The sequence below is a fragment of the Mytilus edulis genome, chromosome 5 (genome assembly GCF_963676685.1).
Source record: "Mytilus edulis chromosome 5, xbMytEdul2.2, whole genome shotgun sequence".
NCBI classification, from domain to species: Eukaryota; Metazoa; Mollusca; class Bivalvia; order Mytilida; family Mytilidae; genus Mytilus; species Mytilus edulis.
Genome location: NC_092348.1, coordinates 71164120 through 71181212, shown reverse-complemented (window position 1 = coordinate 71181212; position 17093 = coordinate 71164120). Strand labels below are relative to the sequence as shown.

General features: G+C 32.4%; 1 protein-coding gene across 1 annotated transcript in view; it reads left to right on the top strand.

Annotated features, from left to right (window-relative positions):
• The window catches only part of LOC139524370 (TPR repeat-containing protein DDB_G0287407-like), a 46584-nt gene that overhangs the window by 4228 nt on the left and 25263 nt on the right, over window positions 1-17093 (top strand). The window contains exons 2-14 of the mRNA XM_071319132.1: window positions 1208-1298; window positions 2380-2590; window positions 3115-4368; window positions 5121-5294; window positions 5773-5915; window positions 6760-6864; window positions 7482-7611; window positions 7888-8081; window positions 8929-9099; window positions 13458-13538; window positions 13785-13911; window positions 14732-14847; window positions 15646-15739. Coding sequence (XP_071175233.1) covers window positions 3426-4368; window positions 5121-5294; window positions 5773-5915; window positions 6760-6864; window positions 7482-7611; window positions 7888-8081; window positions 8929-9099; window positions 13458-13538; window positions 13785-13911; window positions 14732-14847; window positions 15646-15739 — 2278 coding nt within the window. The 5' untranslated portion in view covers window positions 1208-1298; window positions 2380-2590; window positions 3115-3425. The remainder of the gene's footprint in view (window positions 1-1207; window positions 1299-2379; window positions 2591-3114; window positions 4369-5120; window positions 5295-5772; window positions 5916-6759; window positions 6865-7481; window positions 7612-7887; window positions 8082-8928; window positions 9100-13457; window positions 13539-13784; window positions 13912-14731; window positions 14848-15645; window positions 15740-17093) is intronic.

Genomic DNA, 17093 nt, shown 5'->3' with positions numbered 1-17093 from the left:
GTTGGACGTCCGTTCAACGTTTTGAACATGCTCAAAATTAAGGTGGCTCGTGGGTACAAAAATTTCAGCAAAAATTGAACCTTTATTTTTTCATTACAAATTTTATTTATTACACTATTAGTTATTACTTTATGATCTGGTTAAAAAATCAACCCAAAAATCGATTCGGTGTTGCCCCAGATGACTTTTAAAATGTTTATATCATTGAAAAAGCTCCAAATTATCCCCCTTTGGTGCAAAAATGCCATTTTTTGACATTAAATTTGAAATATCTTTTTTAACTCATCGGTGACCTATATTTTTATGCCCCACCTACGATAGTAGAGGGGCATTGTGTTTTCTGGTCTGTGCGTCCGTTCGTCCGTTCGTTCGTTCGTTCGTCCGTCTGTCCGTCCGTTCGTTCGTCCGTCCGTCTGTCCCGCCTCAGGTTAAAGTTTTTGGTCAAGGTAGTTTTTGATGAAGTTGAAGTCCAATCGACTTCAAACTTGGTACACATGTTCCCTGTGATATGATCTTTCTAATTTTAATGCCAAATTAGAGATTTTACTCCAATTTCACGGTCCAATGAACATAGAAAATGATAGTGCGAGTGGGGCATTCGTGTACTGAGGACACATTCTTGTTTATAATTGTTTTCATAGAAGCTGTACATAAACTAAATAATTGTAAAATTTAAGCGATTTCTGTAATTAGGTTATTTTTTTATTTCGATATTACCTCTATTTCTCCTATTAGTTCAACAGAAAAAAAGGACATTAACAAAAATGTTTGCTTCTGCCGGAGGCAGATTGTGAGCTGAAATGAACTGTGACCCCATTTTTTTTATTTCATTTTTCTTTTAAGTATATGATAAAGTTCATTTATAAAAAAAATATAGCGAAATCCTATATTAGAAAAAAAATTTGATTTATACCCAGGAGCCCCCTTAACAGACATGCAACAGATATGGACGGACGTCTAACGGATAAGAACGGACGTCTAACAGAAATGAACGGATTGAAAAAAAAGTTATCCGTTAGGCGTCCGTTCGAGCTATTCGTTAAGGTGTGACCGAGGCTTTAAGGTGTGACCGAGGCTTAATGAATATACTAGAAAGATTTTTTTTCCACTGGACATAAAACAACCACTAATCAATCTATCAGTATATACATGATATTAACATCATGGAATTATTTCACATCTTAATTGTCTTTCTTGTATTCTTCAGAGATACATGTAATCTTCTTCATGGTTCGTTTTAAGTATAAGTATCGACAGATAGAACAATGGCTCAACGATTGCCGTCGTAGTCAAAAAAGGTAAAATATATTTTTTAATTAAGTATTCACGTTTAAGGAAGCAATTGTGTATAGCCCATTAATACACAAGTATCGTAAATGGATCAATGTGGTTGCATTGTACAAAAGTCAACTCGTTCAAAATTACGAAAACTTTTCATAGAACTACAATTTATTATTTTTCATATATGAAACATGTTTTGTCATAAATATTCTTTAACCATTATGCGATGGATAAGTTTTTATATAATATAACAATAATTTTATCATATTATATCAATATATATGCTTAAAAATGGTAACTGTACTATTATGATCAAATATATAAAAAGCAAAGCCTTTGCCAGGATCACATATACATAAAGACATGGTAAATCAAATGGTGCAAAAAATTACCAGTTCGATTGATGTTGACTAGATTGTATATAGTTCTAGGCAGCTTAACAGGCAGTTTAAATAAGCTATTGAAAGTTGGTATTCGGATAACAAAATCATTCTTGAAAACATTTCTACAGTCAATGATATATTGTTTCCGAAATTGTTTAAACATTCAGTGGTTGTCGTCTGTTTATGTGGTTCATAAGTGTTTCTCGTTTTTATATAGATTAGACCGTTGGTTTTCCCGTTTTTTGGTTTTACACTTGTAATTTGTTGGTCCCTTTATAGCTTGCTGTTTGATGTGAGCCACGGCTCTGTGTTGAAGGCCGTACTTTAACCTATAACGGTTTACTTTTATAAATTGTTACTTGGATGAACAGTTGTCTCATTGGCACTCATACCACATCTTCCTATATCTATTAAATATGCGTTATACATTAAATCGAATGTTAAATAATAAGAAGGAAAACGGCTGTGTGTGATTTGTAATCATTGTCTTATCATTATCCTCTCGGGACTTTAAGATCAATTGTTTTATGGTGAGTTTGCATCAACTATTTGTCACTGGACGCCAAAAACAGCAACACTCTATTAAATCAGTCAATCAATCATTTATTCTTAAATTGTGAATCCTTACATATTGAGAGTTACTCTATTTAACCCTATATTTATATTGTTTCATTTCGTATGTTTTCCTTATTTTATTCTTGTTACAATTTTGAAGGCTGGACCTAATATCATACGGGGATATCGCCGAGAACTTACGTATTTTGAAATCCCTGTGAGAAGTGATATCCCAAAGACAACATATGCTGACCGAGGGGTCATTAAAGAAATATTTGATGAGGTAGACGAAGAAGCTATAGCCAAGTTAGCAAGTGAGAGAGAAAATTCAACAGTACTACAGGACCAGAGGGATACAACTGTTAGCGATGGTACTAAGCTTAAAACATAATTATTTTATTAGTTTTTATTAGCCACTATAACTAGCTTTTAGTTACTGTGAGTACTCTCAGATCTGTACTTTGTACCTTAAGCGTTTTTAGTTGTATTTGTGCTTTGCATCGATTTGAATTGTGCTGTTACATCACTGTCTAAGGTTATGTGAGGGTTATGCGTCCGCAAACATGTTTAACCGCGCCATATTCTGTGTTTGCATGTAATTCCGTGGTTGTGGTTTGTTGCTGTATATCATATTTTTTTCTTTTATTGCTTTTACATACATTGGACCATTAGTTTTTTTTTAAGTATTAAACGATTGTCATTTCTGGGCATTTATAGTCTGCTATATATGCGGTATGAATTTGGCTCATTGTCGAAGGCCGTATGGATACCTACAGTTGTATATGAAACCTCGCAATTGTATTTTAACAAACACATTCATAGAGGTTACGGTAGATGATATTGAATCCTGTGTTAGATTCTTAATTCTTAATGGGACTATTTTATCTTTCATCAGATTTTGTAAAGACGATATATGGTCATTGTTTATCCAAGATACCGACACGTAGCTATGGAAAAATTAACTTCAACGTGAACGCCTACTATGGTGGATGTACTGCCCTCTACTTTGTGTCGTGTGCATCCGGAAACAATAAGAATGAAACATGCGTAGAACTGTTATTGGTGAGGTCAGGTTTTGACTGTAACCATGTTGAAGTAAGTCCAATCGCATCGTCTCAGGATGGTTACTTTAACCCTGCTAACAGTCATTATGTTGACGAAGAGGGAACGTTTATTGGTGACTGTCAATACGGCACCAATCATTTAATGCTGTTGGCCAATGACTGTCGCTATGGTAATCTCAGGAATGGAATATACGTAGAGAGTCAAAACAAAAAGCCTCTTCTACACCTGCCTGTACCCATGTGCGAAGAAGACAGCTGTGGACTTACATTAATACTTTGTAGTGGTTCCGACGGTGTCAAATACCACAATGCTGTCTATATTCTGCGCACTGGAGTAAGCAATAGAAAGTTCGAATCAAAGCTTGTATCAGGGGAAGATAAATTCAAATTTGATCTTGGAGAAAACCACATGGTGACTGTGCATGGGCCACCCAACAGTCGGTATGGTCTGTTCCATAATGCAAATAATCCTACCTCAAAACAAAATCAAAACGTCCTGGTAACGCAGACACAGTGCTTATCTGGGAAACATACTTTACTGACTAAATTACACGAACAATGCACTCTTGTTGTTCTTTGCTCAAATAGCTACGGCGTAGAAGATTGTACTATTTCTTCTATGTACTTTTTGGCGATCAATAATCAAAACCTTGAAGATATTCAAGAAGTAGCAGGTAGTTTTGGAACGGATTGCAAAAAATCAAATATTTGGAAATTCGAAATTGTAGATGGAAAATTGGTGGTTATTGGACCAAACGAGCCGTGCAAATATGCTGTTTTGTCTAATGTCAAAGCAAGTTATATGGATCTTGTTTCGTGTATTTCTCAAGATGGTTGCTTAGCAACGGGCGAGTCAACAAAGACAACAGGCAATGTGAAGGTTACAATGGAAGAAATAACAGGTCATTTGAATAAATCGTCAATTATTCGTATAATGTTAGACCACAACTTCGTACACACGATTTCAATCGACGAATTGACGTATAGAGATGGCGAATACATATTTTCCTATCAGTGGCAGGATAATGAAAAATATGTTGGCTATCATAAAATCAGGATATTTGCCATAAGAAAGAATTTGAACAGTAAGATATTAACCTTTAAATTTATCAGATAACTTACATAATACATTTTCATTGGCCACCGTTAGCTTTTATAAAGCTGTCCCTATAAGAATGGATATCTTGTCTCATTTGATTAGAGACTTATATTTACTGTTAACGTTTATAAAATAGTCACAAGTAGAGTGCTCGCGTAAATCGTTGTGTTGGTTAAAAATCGTGCCAAACACTTCTTTTAAAATTGATAGTTACATGAATTGCTTCTATATATGTAGCTATGGGTGCAGTATTTAGGTCAAAAACTGGTCTGTTCAATGTCAAAATAAAGTGTTCTGCAGTGATGAAATAACTTGATTTAAACGCGTACAATTGAACATCAGATTCGTCGCCGATAATTTTTTATGGTCACCGTCCTCAACATGCGGGTAATACTTGCCGCTGGACTTTAATTATCCATGAATCGATCGGTTGATAAATTTCTTCTTAAATGACAGTTCAAGGGGTTTTCCCTCTCTTAATAAAAAAGTTGAATATACATGAGTTGAAGTGCGACAGATCAAATAATCTAATGGCACAGCTGGTTTGATATTTTATTGTATTCATTAATAATTGCTAGACAATGATGATAACGTTCAGATAATATCAAAATTTTATTTTTTATCGAAAGCAAGGCTGACCAATAATGTATTAGAAAAGATATATGGTATCAGCTTTTCCTACAAAAAATAAGTTCTGCTCATAACAATATTTGAGATGCATTCGATATTTTTTTTAAGCTGATGAAGATGTGTTTATAGAGTTGTCTGGTTCACCCTGTTCCATAACCAGACAAAAACCAGGAGTTATTTATGCTTTAAACTGCGCAGGTCCAGCATACCAAGATCTCAATGATATCGTGTATTCAAGTGAACACTATCAGTTTGCTAACTTTGATAGCAACTTTCTTTCTGGTAAGATAATGTAAAGGAAATCCTTTCAATTTGTAGTATTATAAGACTTGCTAATAAGTTTACTAAACTCCGGAAGAAAAAGACTGAAGTAAAAACGACACACTTTTAAACAATAAGTTCTATAGGACAGACAGAACAAATAGATTTAGAAACAGACGACGAATAGACAAAACAACATAGCCAAGATCTAAGAATATGCATAGTTACCGAAAGCCATTTGCCAAAATCTTCAAAACTATAAATTATCAAATTTTCGAATTCATATGTTATCATATAGAATTAAACTCTTTATACGAGTAGTGGATAAAAATTTGTTTATTTCATATATTATGATATAGTTTATTTTAAAATTATACGTATTCGGTGAACTTCCAACCTGCGAATTACAAAGTGTTATTAGATGTGTGAATATTTAAGATGCGTGTTCTAGTTATCAACATTAATGGTTATAAACAAGTAGGTATACATTATTTCATAGGTATGCAAAGCAAAGCTGTTGGTTCTGTGAAAACCCAAACAATACTACCCACTTCAATGCTGAACTCACATGACGGGTTTTTGTATTCTGTGTCAAGATCAGCATACACGGAACAAAAATCTGAACAACGGTTTAGGTATAAGGTAGGATGGATTATTAGTTTTTACCTAGTTTTCTAACGCGAGTAATCTAGGTCAGTTGATTGACGGCTGAAGCTGTTTCCTTAAGCAAAAATCCTAGACAACCTAGAACCTTTCATTTAAATTTTTGATATGTTGTTACTTATGACAAATGCAGATCATAAAGTTGAGAATGGAAATGGGGAATGTGCCAAAGAGACAACAACTCGACCAAAGAGAAGACAACACTTAAGGGGTATCCAATGCGAAGTTTTATAAAATAGCACACACATATTAGCATGTGAAATTAGCATTTATTTTTATCCTTACTGCGGTCCTATTAAATTCCATTAGATGTTGCTTTTTAACGTTTAATGAATAAAAATGCTCTTCAACTTCGTACTTTATTTGGCCTTTTTAACTTTTTTGGATTCAAGCGTCACTGATGAGTCTTTTGTAGACGAAACGCGCGTCTGGCATATGTACAAAATTTAGTCCTGGTATCTATGATGAGTTTATTTATTATAGGATTAAACACGTTTTTTCTAGAGGTTATTGATGTGTAAACCGGGGCAATTAACTCACAAACTGAATAAAAGTGTGAAGGACTTTTATGTCAGTAAGTTTGTGAGTAAGAGACTAATGTGTACCGCGCATGAATAGATTACGAAAGTAGTTTTGGAAACATGGTTTATCGAAGTGTAAACCAAGAGAAAAAATCGAATTGACCAATCCAATTCAAGTATTTATAGATATGCAAATGATATAAGAATTATCATTCTTTAAGGTTGGAAATTCTTCCTTGATACATTCTTTTGTCTGTGTTCATCTATATATTCTTACCGTCAATGTGTTCTGTTTCAAAAAGGTAAATGGTATACCAAATGGGAGCTACAAATTACGTGTACATGTTGTTGATGTACCAGAGGACATGACATTTAATGGCAGACCAATAAGCAAAGACATCCAAGAGGTTTACTGATATTTAGAACTTTTATAAATAATATTGAATCAGTAAAGAAAGTGTACTAGAAAATATGTTTAGTTAGTTATAAATGAAACAAACAATTCCAAACTGATTCCGGCAAGGAAAAAATCATGTACAGAAGGTGATATGCTTGCAGCATTTTATTCTCTAAATACTCCCAATTTTTAAATCAGACGCTTTTAAAAGCTTGAATATTTGGAGTAAAACTACAAAGAAAACACGTGTACATGTATACCATGTCCAATCAGATAATAGTTTATTTTAATGTCAGATCCATGCGTATTGCGATCACCGGATTTTTACGAGAAGGGTAACGCTACGGTCACTTGCATACTGACAATATGTCGGCGAATTGCTTCCTGGAGGCAAGCAATAAAAAAAAAGTAAACTTCTTCTAAATGTGGACAAATTAAAGAATTATTTTCAGAAAAAAGTGTAAGTACATAAGTTTTATAATGAAAGCTATCCATTTAGTTGAGAAAAAAAACATATGCATCATTTTTTTTTTTAATTTGAGGTTTCATATGACTTTAATCCTAAGACTTTTATACTAGTATACCCTTTGTCTTGCAACTGATGAAAACGATGTGATTGTCTTGTAGAAAATAGAAACTATGAAGAAGCCAGGAGATTTAGTTGGCCCAACTTGTTATTGTGTTGATATCAATGTTGATATTCATAGTAACTTTTTAGAAATTGAGAGTGAAAGTAAAGACGTACATAGACATGCTGGTGAGTTTGCTTTTTTTTTGTATTCAAAGGGTTTATTTTCATACATTCGTAAATTTGAAAAAAAAATATTATAACAATCCCCAGAGAGAAATATTTGATTTTCGATTTATTTATCTGCTTTTCAAATCAGGCCATTATTTGTCCCTTTTTTGTACTTTTGGGATTTCAAAGTTCTTCAATTTCTTAATAATTTTTGCATACCGAATGAAGTTAACAATTATAAATGGGAATGTGATTTACTAAAATACTATTATATTTATTTTCTTTATATTTCAGACCAGATTTGTGCTTTCGCTTTACTTGACATGACGTATAGTGATAAAATCTTCACTGAATCACAAAAGAAACAAGAATATATAGAAAGACAAAAAGTAATAGACAAAATTCCACCATTGACGACTATCAACACCCGAAAGAATATGAGTATCGTTGGATGGTCTCAAAATCTACTTCATAATCCTACTGGAGAGGTATGGTTAATGGATACTCTACACGGCAAAACAACTCAGTAGTCCTCGCTTCTGTAATACCATAAAATTTACTGTTCATCAATTGTTAAAACTATTCAATCCACATAGGTTTTGTTTTACCACCAGCCATTGATGAACTAAGTCAGACCTTGGTTTTAATTGATTGCTATTTTTTTTTCAATGATATTCAACTTTTTTTTTATTGATTTTGCCTTAGGGACGACATTAAAAGTTCAATTTAGGATAAAAAAAAACTTAATTCATATAGTTTTTTCACTGACCCCCCTACCCCTCTTCTTACTTAATTTAGGAAAAAAAATGATTGACCAATAATGATATATATAAAATCGATGTCAATTGAACAAAACTTGCAGCAATTTTAACCATCCCCCCACACCCCAAACTATTTGAATTCAGTGTTTTGTCATTCATTATTTTTTTGATGTCGTCCCTTAGTGACTTTCCGTTTTAAATTTTCCTCGGAGTTCGGTATATTTGTTAATTTACTTTTTGATTTAATTATATCCCAATTGACGACTCTGATGTAGACGAAACTCGATTAAATTATAGACAAGGTATTTAAATGTGTTTTTTTTTTCTGTTGAGGAATTGATGATGAACAAGACACCCTTACTCCTCACCACCCCTGTTCTTGTGTCTCTATCGTTTCTTTTCTATTTATCAGTTATTGTTATCATCAATATTAATCTATGTTTTCTTAATTTTTCGGTAACACTGAGTTTTAAATTGTCCTTTTGTCCAGTTTCTTACGTCATATCGGGTCTTCTCTCTTGTTTTGGGTTTTTTAATTCATTCGAAATATTTTGTCATTTTGTGTTTTTTTAAGAATGGAGATTTGACGTTTTGGAAGACAGAGGGAGATATAAGAGTTTGTGATGGCGGTTATGATACAGACACATGTTTTGTTACATCACATATATGGGGTAGTAAATATCAAGAAGTCAATCTTCTCGATCATTTCACTGAGGAGTACTTGGACACATCACCAGGCATTATGGTATCGTATAATATTAAGTTTCTATAATAATGCTCTTTTATGATTATAATTCATTACTTTGGCATAGAGAAAAAAAAAACATATTCTTTTCAGAAAAGTGTATCATTGCCTGATAGTCATTTCATATACTTGCAATGACCAAAAGTATGTAAGCGCAATATGCAGTATACATGTACTTTTTTCTAATAGTAGAGGTTAATAGTGTGTACATATGTATAGACGAGCCTTAGTACAATTGTTGTCAGCGTCATCAAAAAGCATTATCACGGTAGGTATAGTGTCCAGCTAGGATGGTGGTTTTTCGAGTGATTTGTTTGGGCTTTTTCGAGTGTGACTTCATTTCTGACAAGACGTGATATAAAAGCTTGAGATTACTATACAAGGTTATACAAGGTATATTAGTATTTGAGATAAAAGATATTATCATTCTGACATTTGTTTTTGTTAAAAAAAAGTAAAATTTAGCCTTACAATGATTTTATTCCAAAAATCAGAATAAAGCCATTCTTATACACATACCAATGTAAATGTCGACGGAAATGCATACATGGAATTTATATATGCTTAGATATACAGACACTTTACAAAAAATATTGTTATTGCATTGAAAATGCTATTTTGAGACTTAATTCATTTCTTCATGTCCGGGCTTTTTCGAGAGCAGTCCGGGCTTTTTCGAGTGTGTCCTTTTTTTTCGAGTGATTATACACATTTCTTACATGTATAGCTAAAATGTTATCTGTTGGTGTATTGACGTTTAAAACGATAAAATAAAGATTCAAATTAAGATTTTTCAATGCAAATGACACAAATATTAGCACTTGCGTTTTATAAACGAGTATCGTTCATTTGTATATATTCTTTTTCTCACATCTTATAAATTGCATGTACAGTATATATTCGTAATGTCAACAATCTAATGTAAAGGAAGAGGGACGAAAGATACCAAAGGGACAGTCAAACTCATAAATCTAAAACAAACTGACAACGCCATGGCTAAAAATGAAAAAGACAAACAGAAAAACAATAGTACACACGACACAACATAGAAAACTAAAGAATAAACAACACGAACCCCACCAAAAACTAGGGGTGATCTCAGGTGCTCCGGAAGGGTAAGCAGATCCTGCTCCACATGTGGCACCCGTCGTGTTGCTTATGTGATTACAAATCCGGTAAAAAGTCTAATTCGGTAGGTCATATTCATGAAAGGGAAGGGGATTGTAGTTACGACGTAAGGAACATATCCGATATCATTTGTGAAACGGTTATTCCATAACGGTCAACCAACTCGTGATGGCGTCCGTAAAATTTACGAAGGGATGATTTCAACTTCACCATTTGGAACTCTTGGTTTAATAGCTTCCTAGTGAGCAGCAAACCTCTATCAAGAAAATCATGATAGGAAATGCAAGCACGGGAATATCGTATCAATTGGGAGATATATATACCCCGTATGCAGGTGCTGCTGGAATGTTGCTACTTAGAAATGGAAAGTTCACAATTGGAAAGCTGAAATCATCTCTTTTGTCGTAAAGTTTTGTTTTCAACCGACTCTCATTGTCATCGAGACCTTTGTTGGCGAAGGAAAGATTAAGAAAAGATCTTTTCTCTTTTTCATCTTTTCCAATGCGAACTGGCTTGAAAAGTCTGTGACTTGCAATATCCGAAATTATAGCTTCAAGTTTGTATTGGTTTGAATGAGGGTTTGTAACAGTGGATTCCAAACATAAATTGAACAGAGAATGAAGTTTTGAAAGGGGTAATGAATAAAGTTTCGTGCGAATTTGATGAATACCTAACGGCTTTTGTAACTTACATGCATAGACAATTTAGATTGAGACGTACATAGTTATATTGTGTGAGGTGAGATTTATTTGTGTTTTTAAAAGAGTATACATTCGAAATATTTCATTAACTACTTGTCTTGTATCGTGTTTTATTTATTTTTTTGTTTAAAAAATGGAAACTGAAAATGTTTAAATGCTACTACGAATACGAATACGAATTTGTTTATTATAGTGACATTGTGTGTATATACACAGTAGTATAATAATATTTTAAATACAATGTTTGTACGACGGCCCATTGAACTTGTAAGTCACTTAAAAAATATAAAACTAAAAATCATTTCACATTAGGGTCCTGTAGAACAATTATTTACATATATAAATCGTCTGCGTTTTGTTATTGCTTGTTAAATATATTTAGCTGTTCTTCTTTGAAAATAAATTGGAAATTGTATTAATTGTTCACAATGTGATAGTGATAAAAATGTTTATTTGTCTGGTGTGCTTGAGTAAAGTTCATTACGGAGTTCATTATATAAATCACAGTTAATAACTAAATGAATTTCATTTTGAATTTCATTTTTTCTACACATTTTACATATTCTACTGTCCTCAGGTTCACCACTAAACAGTTCTGTTTCAATTCTTAGAGAAAGAATTCTGCATCTAAATTGAGCCAACATCGACCGTTCGTTCCGTTGTAGGTTAAGGTATACGTATGCTTCAGCAGAGAAATTATTTTTGAAAGTTTTGTATGTACACAGTTTTGGGTATTTATTTAAGTTTTGAATTATAAAAAAAGAAGATGTGGTATGATTGCCAATGAGACAACTCTCCACAAGAGATCAAAATTACACAGAAATTAGCAATTATAGTTAATCGGACGGCCTTCAACAATGAACAAAGCCCATACCGCATAGTCAGCTATAAAAGCCCCGAAATGACAATGTAAAAAAATTCAAACGATAAAACTCAAGGTCGTCTTATAATATAAATTGTAAAATCTTCATATATATGAAGGAAATAAAGATAATCATTAAAAAAAAAATGAACGAAAAACAAATATGTAACACATAAACAAACGGCAACCACTGAATTACAGGCTCCTTACTTGGGCCAGACACATACATAAACCAATCAAGACTATACTGTTCAAATAGTGCTGCTATTGCGTTATTGATGTCACAACTCTTCTGTGAAGAGGAGTCTGATTATGCATATGTAATAATTGGTCAAACAGCAGCTACACACCATGAGAACGTCCTTTCAATAAAAGAAAAGTGCCTTAAAAAATTGAAAATATGGATATCTATCAAGATATTACGTGAGTGTGTTTTATTTAAAAAATTTTATTCACGGATTTTTTGGGGTCGGGGGCAACCCTCTTTTAGTAGAATATCTTTTATTACATAGCATGTTTCTGATTCTTCTCTGCTGTCTAATAGGTTTCTTACACATTTTTTAAATCTCCGGGGTTCACCACAAGAAATATTATTAACTGTATAATCAAAAGTAGCATGAAATGAAGTTAAAATGAATATGAGTTTCCTGTACTATGTTCTAAACACCGTTTTGTAAAGGATCAAGTAATTTCTAAATAAACACTGGAAAGTAGTTGTAGAACGCTCTTTGAACAGAAAATTTTCATTAAATTGAAAAAGTTTACTTTTGAACCAAGAAGTAATATGTTTTTGATGATTTATTGGGAATATGTGATATTTATTACAGTTATATACTAGAAAATGTAATTTTTAAAAGTCTAGAATACCTTTTTTCTTATTCAAATTTCTGTAAAAAAACCGGACAATAACAAAACACTGAATTTATTTGGTTAAATACAAGGAAAGTGTGCTTCTTTGTTGATCAAAACTTGCGTAGTATTCAATATAAGATGGATAGTAATGTAAACAACTATTATAATTACGAAATAGCAGTTAATTGAACTTATCGCATTTTTTATCACTCGAAAAAGCCCGAACATCACTCGAAAAAAAAACGGACCGAATCACTCGAAAAACCACTATCCTAGCCAGAAACTATACCTACCGTTATTATGAAAAGAATAATAGATCAACCCGTCCGAAATAAAGAAATAAATCAACTTATTCGAAATACAGGAACAGATCGACCGGTCCAAAATACAGGAATAGATCAACCCATCTGAAATATAGGAATAGATCAACCCATTTGAAATACAGGAACAGAACAACCCATCTGAAATATAGGAGTAGATCAACCCAACTGAAATACAGGAATATATCAACCCATCTGAAATACATGAATAAATCATCCCATCTGCAATACAGGAATATATCAACCCATCGCATATACAAATAAAATTGTGTTTAACTGTTGTTTAAAGCCTTCCAAGTTCTAAAGGTAGATATTTCGATATCTTGAGTTTTTTCCAAGGTTAAAAGTTCGGTTTCTTGCAAAATATTATTCTAAAATGCATGACTTCATCAGAAAATATTTTAAATAACAGTTTTCAATTTTTGTCTTTACTTTTGCTTACTTAATTAACTTCAAATATTAATTTTACTCGACATGAATCATTGCCCTTTTTAGGTTCTCGAAGATTACAAGGAAGGAGATTTTGGTGGTGGTAACTACTGCTTTACTGCGCAGTTATTGTCAGCTGATCGAAAGGTGAGAACTATTAAATGTATTTATAAAATACATCCTTTTTTTTCAAATTCACATGTTCTTTAATATTTGCCTCTAGTTCATAGTAATAAATATGAAATTAATTCTAAATTACTCTATAATAATTGTTTAATCTAATTTTAATTTCAAATTGAACAAACCTTTATGTACATGATTAAAATTGTTTCAAGAACTTATTATTTGCCATTCAAAGTTATGCAGAATGATTGAACATTTTTATGTGTTTAGGTGTTGAAAGAATATACCACAGGAGAAGTGGGACCTTTATATTACCTCCACAGTGAATGGGAAGAGGCTAACATTATTTTTTCAGACTATGGTTCTGGTGTTCGTTTTGTTGCATTCTCCTCAAAAGGTCAGTGTTTTTAATATTTATATATTTTATATATTCATTTTTTATTGTGTTTATATTGTTGTTAAAATCAATGAACACATATATAAAGTATGCTTAATAAATCTGAATATAATTAAGGAATACTGATTCACATGTTGACATGTAATTACGGTAATTGCATCAACAAACAGGCTTGTTTCCTTGTTAAATTCGTATGTCATTATTTAATTTGACATTTTTGTATAATTCATTCTATATGAACTAGTTTTGGATGTTATTTTGAGCTGGAAGTGTTTGAAGATGTTCATGATTTGCGTTTTTCATATTTGAGAGCAATGGGGATTTTTTTATAAAGACATAGGCCACATAAACCGTGAAAAATTGTATAAAAAAGTAGTTCTTCGATGTCTTGATTTTTTTACGCGATGGTGAATGTGCTGATACTAATTGCCGTAATATCATTAAACAAATGCAACAAAGAAGCTTCGATAACATAAAAAGAAAGATTGACAAATAATGATTTTGAACACAATTATCGATATTTATATTAGTACAAACATTTTAAGGATTTACAAAATAAATTAGTAGAAAGATTCACGCGATGCAAACACCTTTTTGTTTGGTTGAGAATGAAATATTCTGTTGGAGTCAATGAGTTTTTCCGTCTATTGACAGATAGCTAACGAAATATTCAATATCAAATAGTAATTTTTTGTAATATTGTGTTCTGTCAATTTCCTACGGTACAAATTTGTAAAGTAAACCATTACGATTATCACTTTACAGTAACTATTGTCTTTGTATATATTTTCTTGAAAACTTTTAATATAATATTGTACAGGTAAAGATAGTAAATCGAGGGCTGGATTTTTTGGTCCCTATATATCTGGTGCCGAAGTGCGAGTCAAAAAGAAGAGCACACAGCATGAAGATGACAGTTATGCAGACATTCCACAGGTGTGTTCTCGGTGTAATATGAAGATTGTAAATTTTACACTTCCTGAAGTAAAAGTGAACCTACATGTACATTAAATGGACAAACGTAGAATTGACCAGAAAGCTATCGGTTAAAGTTTTAATCTACATCCTTTTGATAGAGTTGGAGTATAGTCTATATCATTTTGACAAATATGCAGTTTAAATGGTTTAGTGATCCACAGGCTTTTCATGTACCACTTAATCGTGTTATCCGACGACAAATTTGATCAAATTGTTTGATATTTTTCAATTATTTGACATTGCTTTTATGTTAACATTTTGTCTTACTACCTACTATTAAGACCATCTGTCCCAAATGCAAATGGTACCGCTTTGAAATAATGACATAAGTGTATCCCATAATATTTTACTACAATTGTTCTGCACTTTTAATCTACGCGTTTGAAAACTATATACAACACGTCAATCCGAGTGTACAGTAGGCATATGTGACGTCTTTTTTTGCAAAACTAGTAAACAATATTGAATAGGTGCCAGATGAAGCCTGTATTCGGCAGCAAAATTTTCTCGCTACTATGAAGAGTCATTACTGGCCTTGGTCAGTGGTCTCCTTTTTAGTCGGGTTGTCGTCTCTATGACGCATTCCCTGTTTCCATTCTCTAATCTATATGAAAAACAATTTCGTTTTGAATGTATGAGACAATAGACATTTCTTGTTAAAGTATACTTCTAAGCAAAGAAAAAAACCAAAAGAGTTAGATTCTATGTAAAAGAATAAAAAAAAAACAAATAATGAATTTGTTTCATTATTTAAAGATGAACAAGGCAGACAGCAAATTAGCTGCAGAAAGGTTGGTTTCAAAAGTTCTTACGGATAACGCTGGCTTAATGGAACAATTCATTAAAGAAGGTAAATATGCATGCAATATTATCATTTGCGATAGATTTGTAAACTTCTATTAACATCAAACATTAGATATATATTTTTTTGTAGATTCATGCACATATATCATTAGATGAAGCGATAATAAGGACCAGATATAAAAATATTGAAATAAGCCTGATTTATAATTGAATACGAGGTTGCATTAGTTCACCGATGTTCAAATATCGCAGGTTAATTAAGAATTTACACACAACCAAGAAAATAAACCGATCGAAACTGATGCATAGAAGGATTCATCGTCTTTTGCTACTCCTGCATATTATTCTCCACCAAATTCTAGACACAATTTCCAAATTGTCTTTCTAGAGAAAGTATTTTGGATCTGTTTCATTTCTAATTGTATAAAATTAAAATTGAGAATGGAAATGGGAAATGTGTCAAAGAGACAACAACCCGACCATAGAAGAACAGACAACAGCAGAAGGTCACCAACAGGTCTTCAATGCAGCGAAAAATTCCCGCACCCGGAGCGTTCTCACATAAGAAGCAAAAATGTATTATTTAAGTGATAGAAGATCTTGCGGAAGGTTTAAAAAAGAACAAAGTTTAACAAACCTTGTCTCTATTTCTTTTAATCTGTAGCTTTTTCTTTAAAGTAGGAATGCATTTCTATACAATGGCGTATTGAATATTCAGTCATTTAGAGTAATTTGTGAAAATTTAATCATCTGTATTCAAAGTGAACAACATGACTGCTTTTTCAACAGAGGCAGTAAACAAGAAAATATTGCATTTTACACTCAACAAGCTTTATAGCCAACAGTTGTAATGTTTACCTTCAAATGTATAGTTTCGATTAAATAGAATGGAAGAGCGAATATTTGTATAATTCAGCAATGTTTGCCTGGGTTTATCACTACAACTGTTGGACAAATGAAAAAATCAGGATTTATTATTTTGATTCCAGGATTTTATGCATTCTAATGCCTCGTTCACACGTACATTTAATTCGTATTGAATTCGAATCGAATACGAATCGAATTCGCTAATCGAGTTCACACACCCTTCTGTTTTAATTCGAATTTATTCGAATTAGCTTATTCGAATTAACCAATTCGCATTAGAAATACGTTTTTGTTAATACGAATTAAAAGTTAACGTCGTTAGGACAGTAAAGCAAATTTGACGCGCATTGTAATTCGAATTAGAATTGATGTGAGGACGTCAAACGTTTCGAATGCGAATTAAACTAATTCGAATTAGTTAATGTGAATCGAATTCGAATTACGTGTGAACTCAGCATCATAATATTATCGTTTTTGGAGGTTTTTTAAAACTTAACCCATCATTTTGTTGTTATTTTTGCAAAAATAAAAAC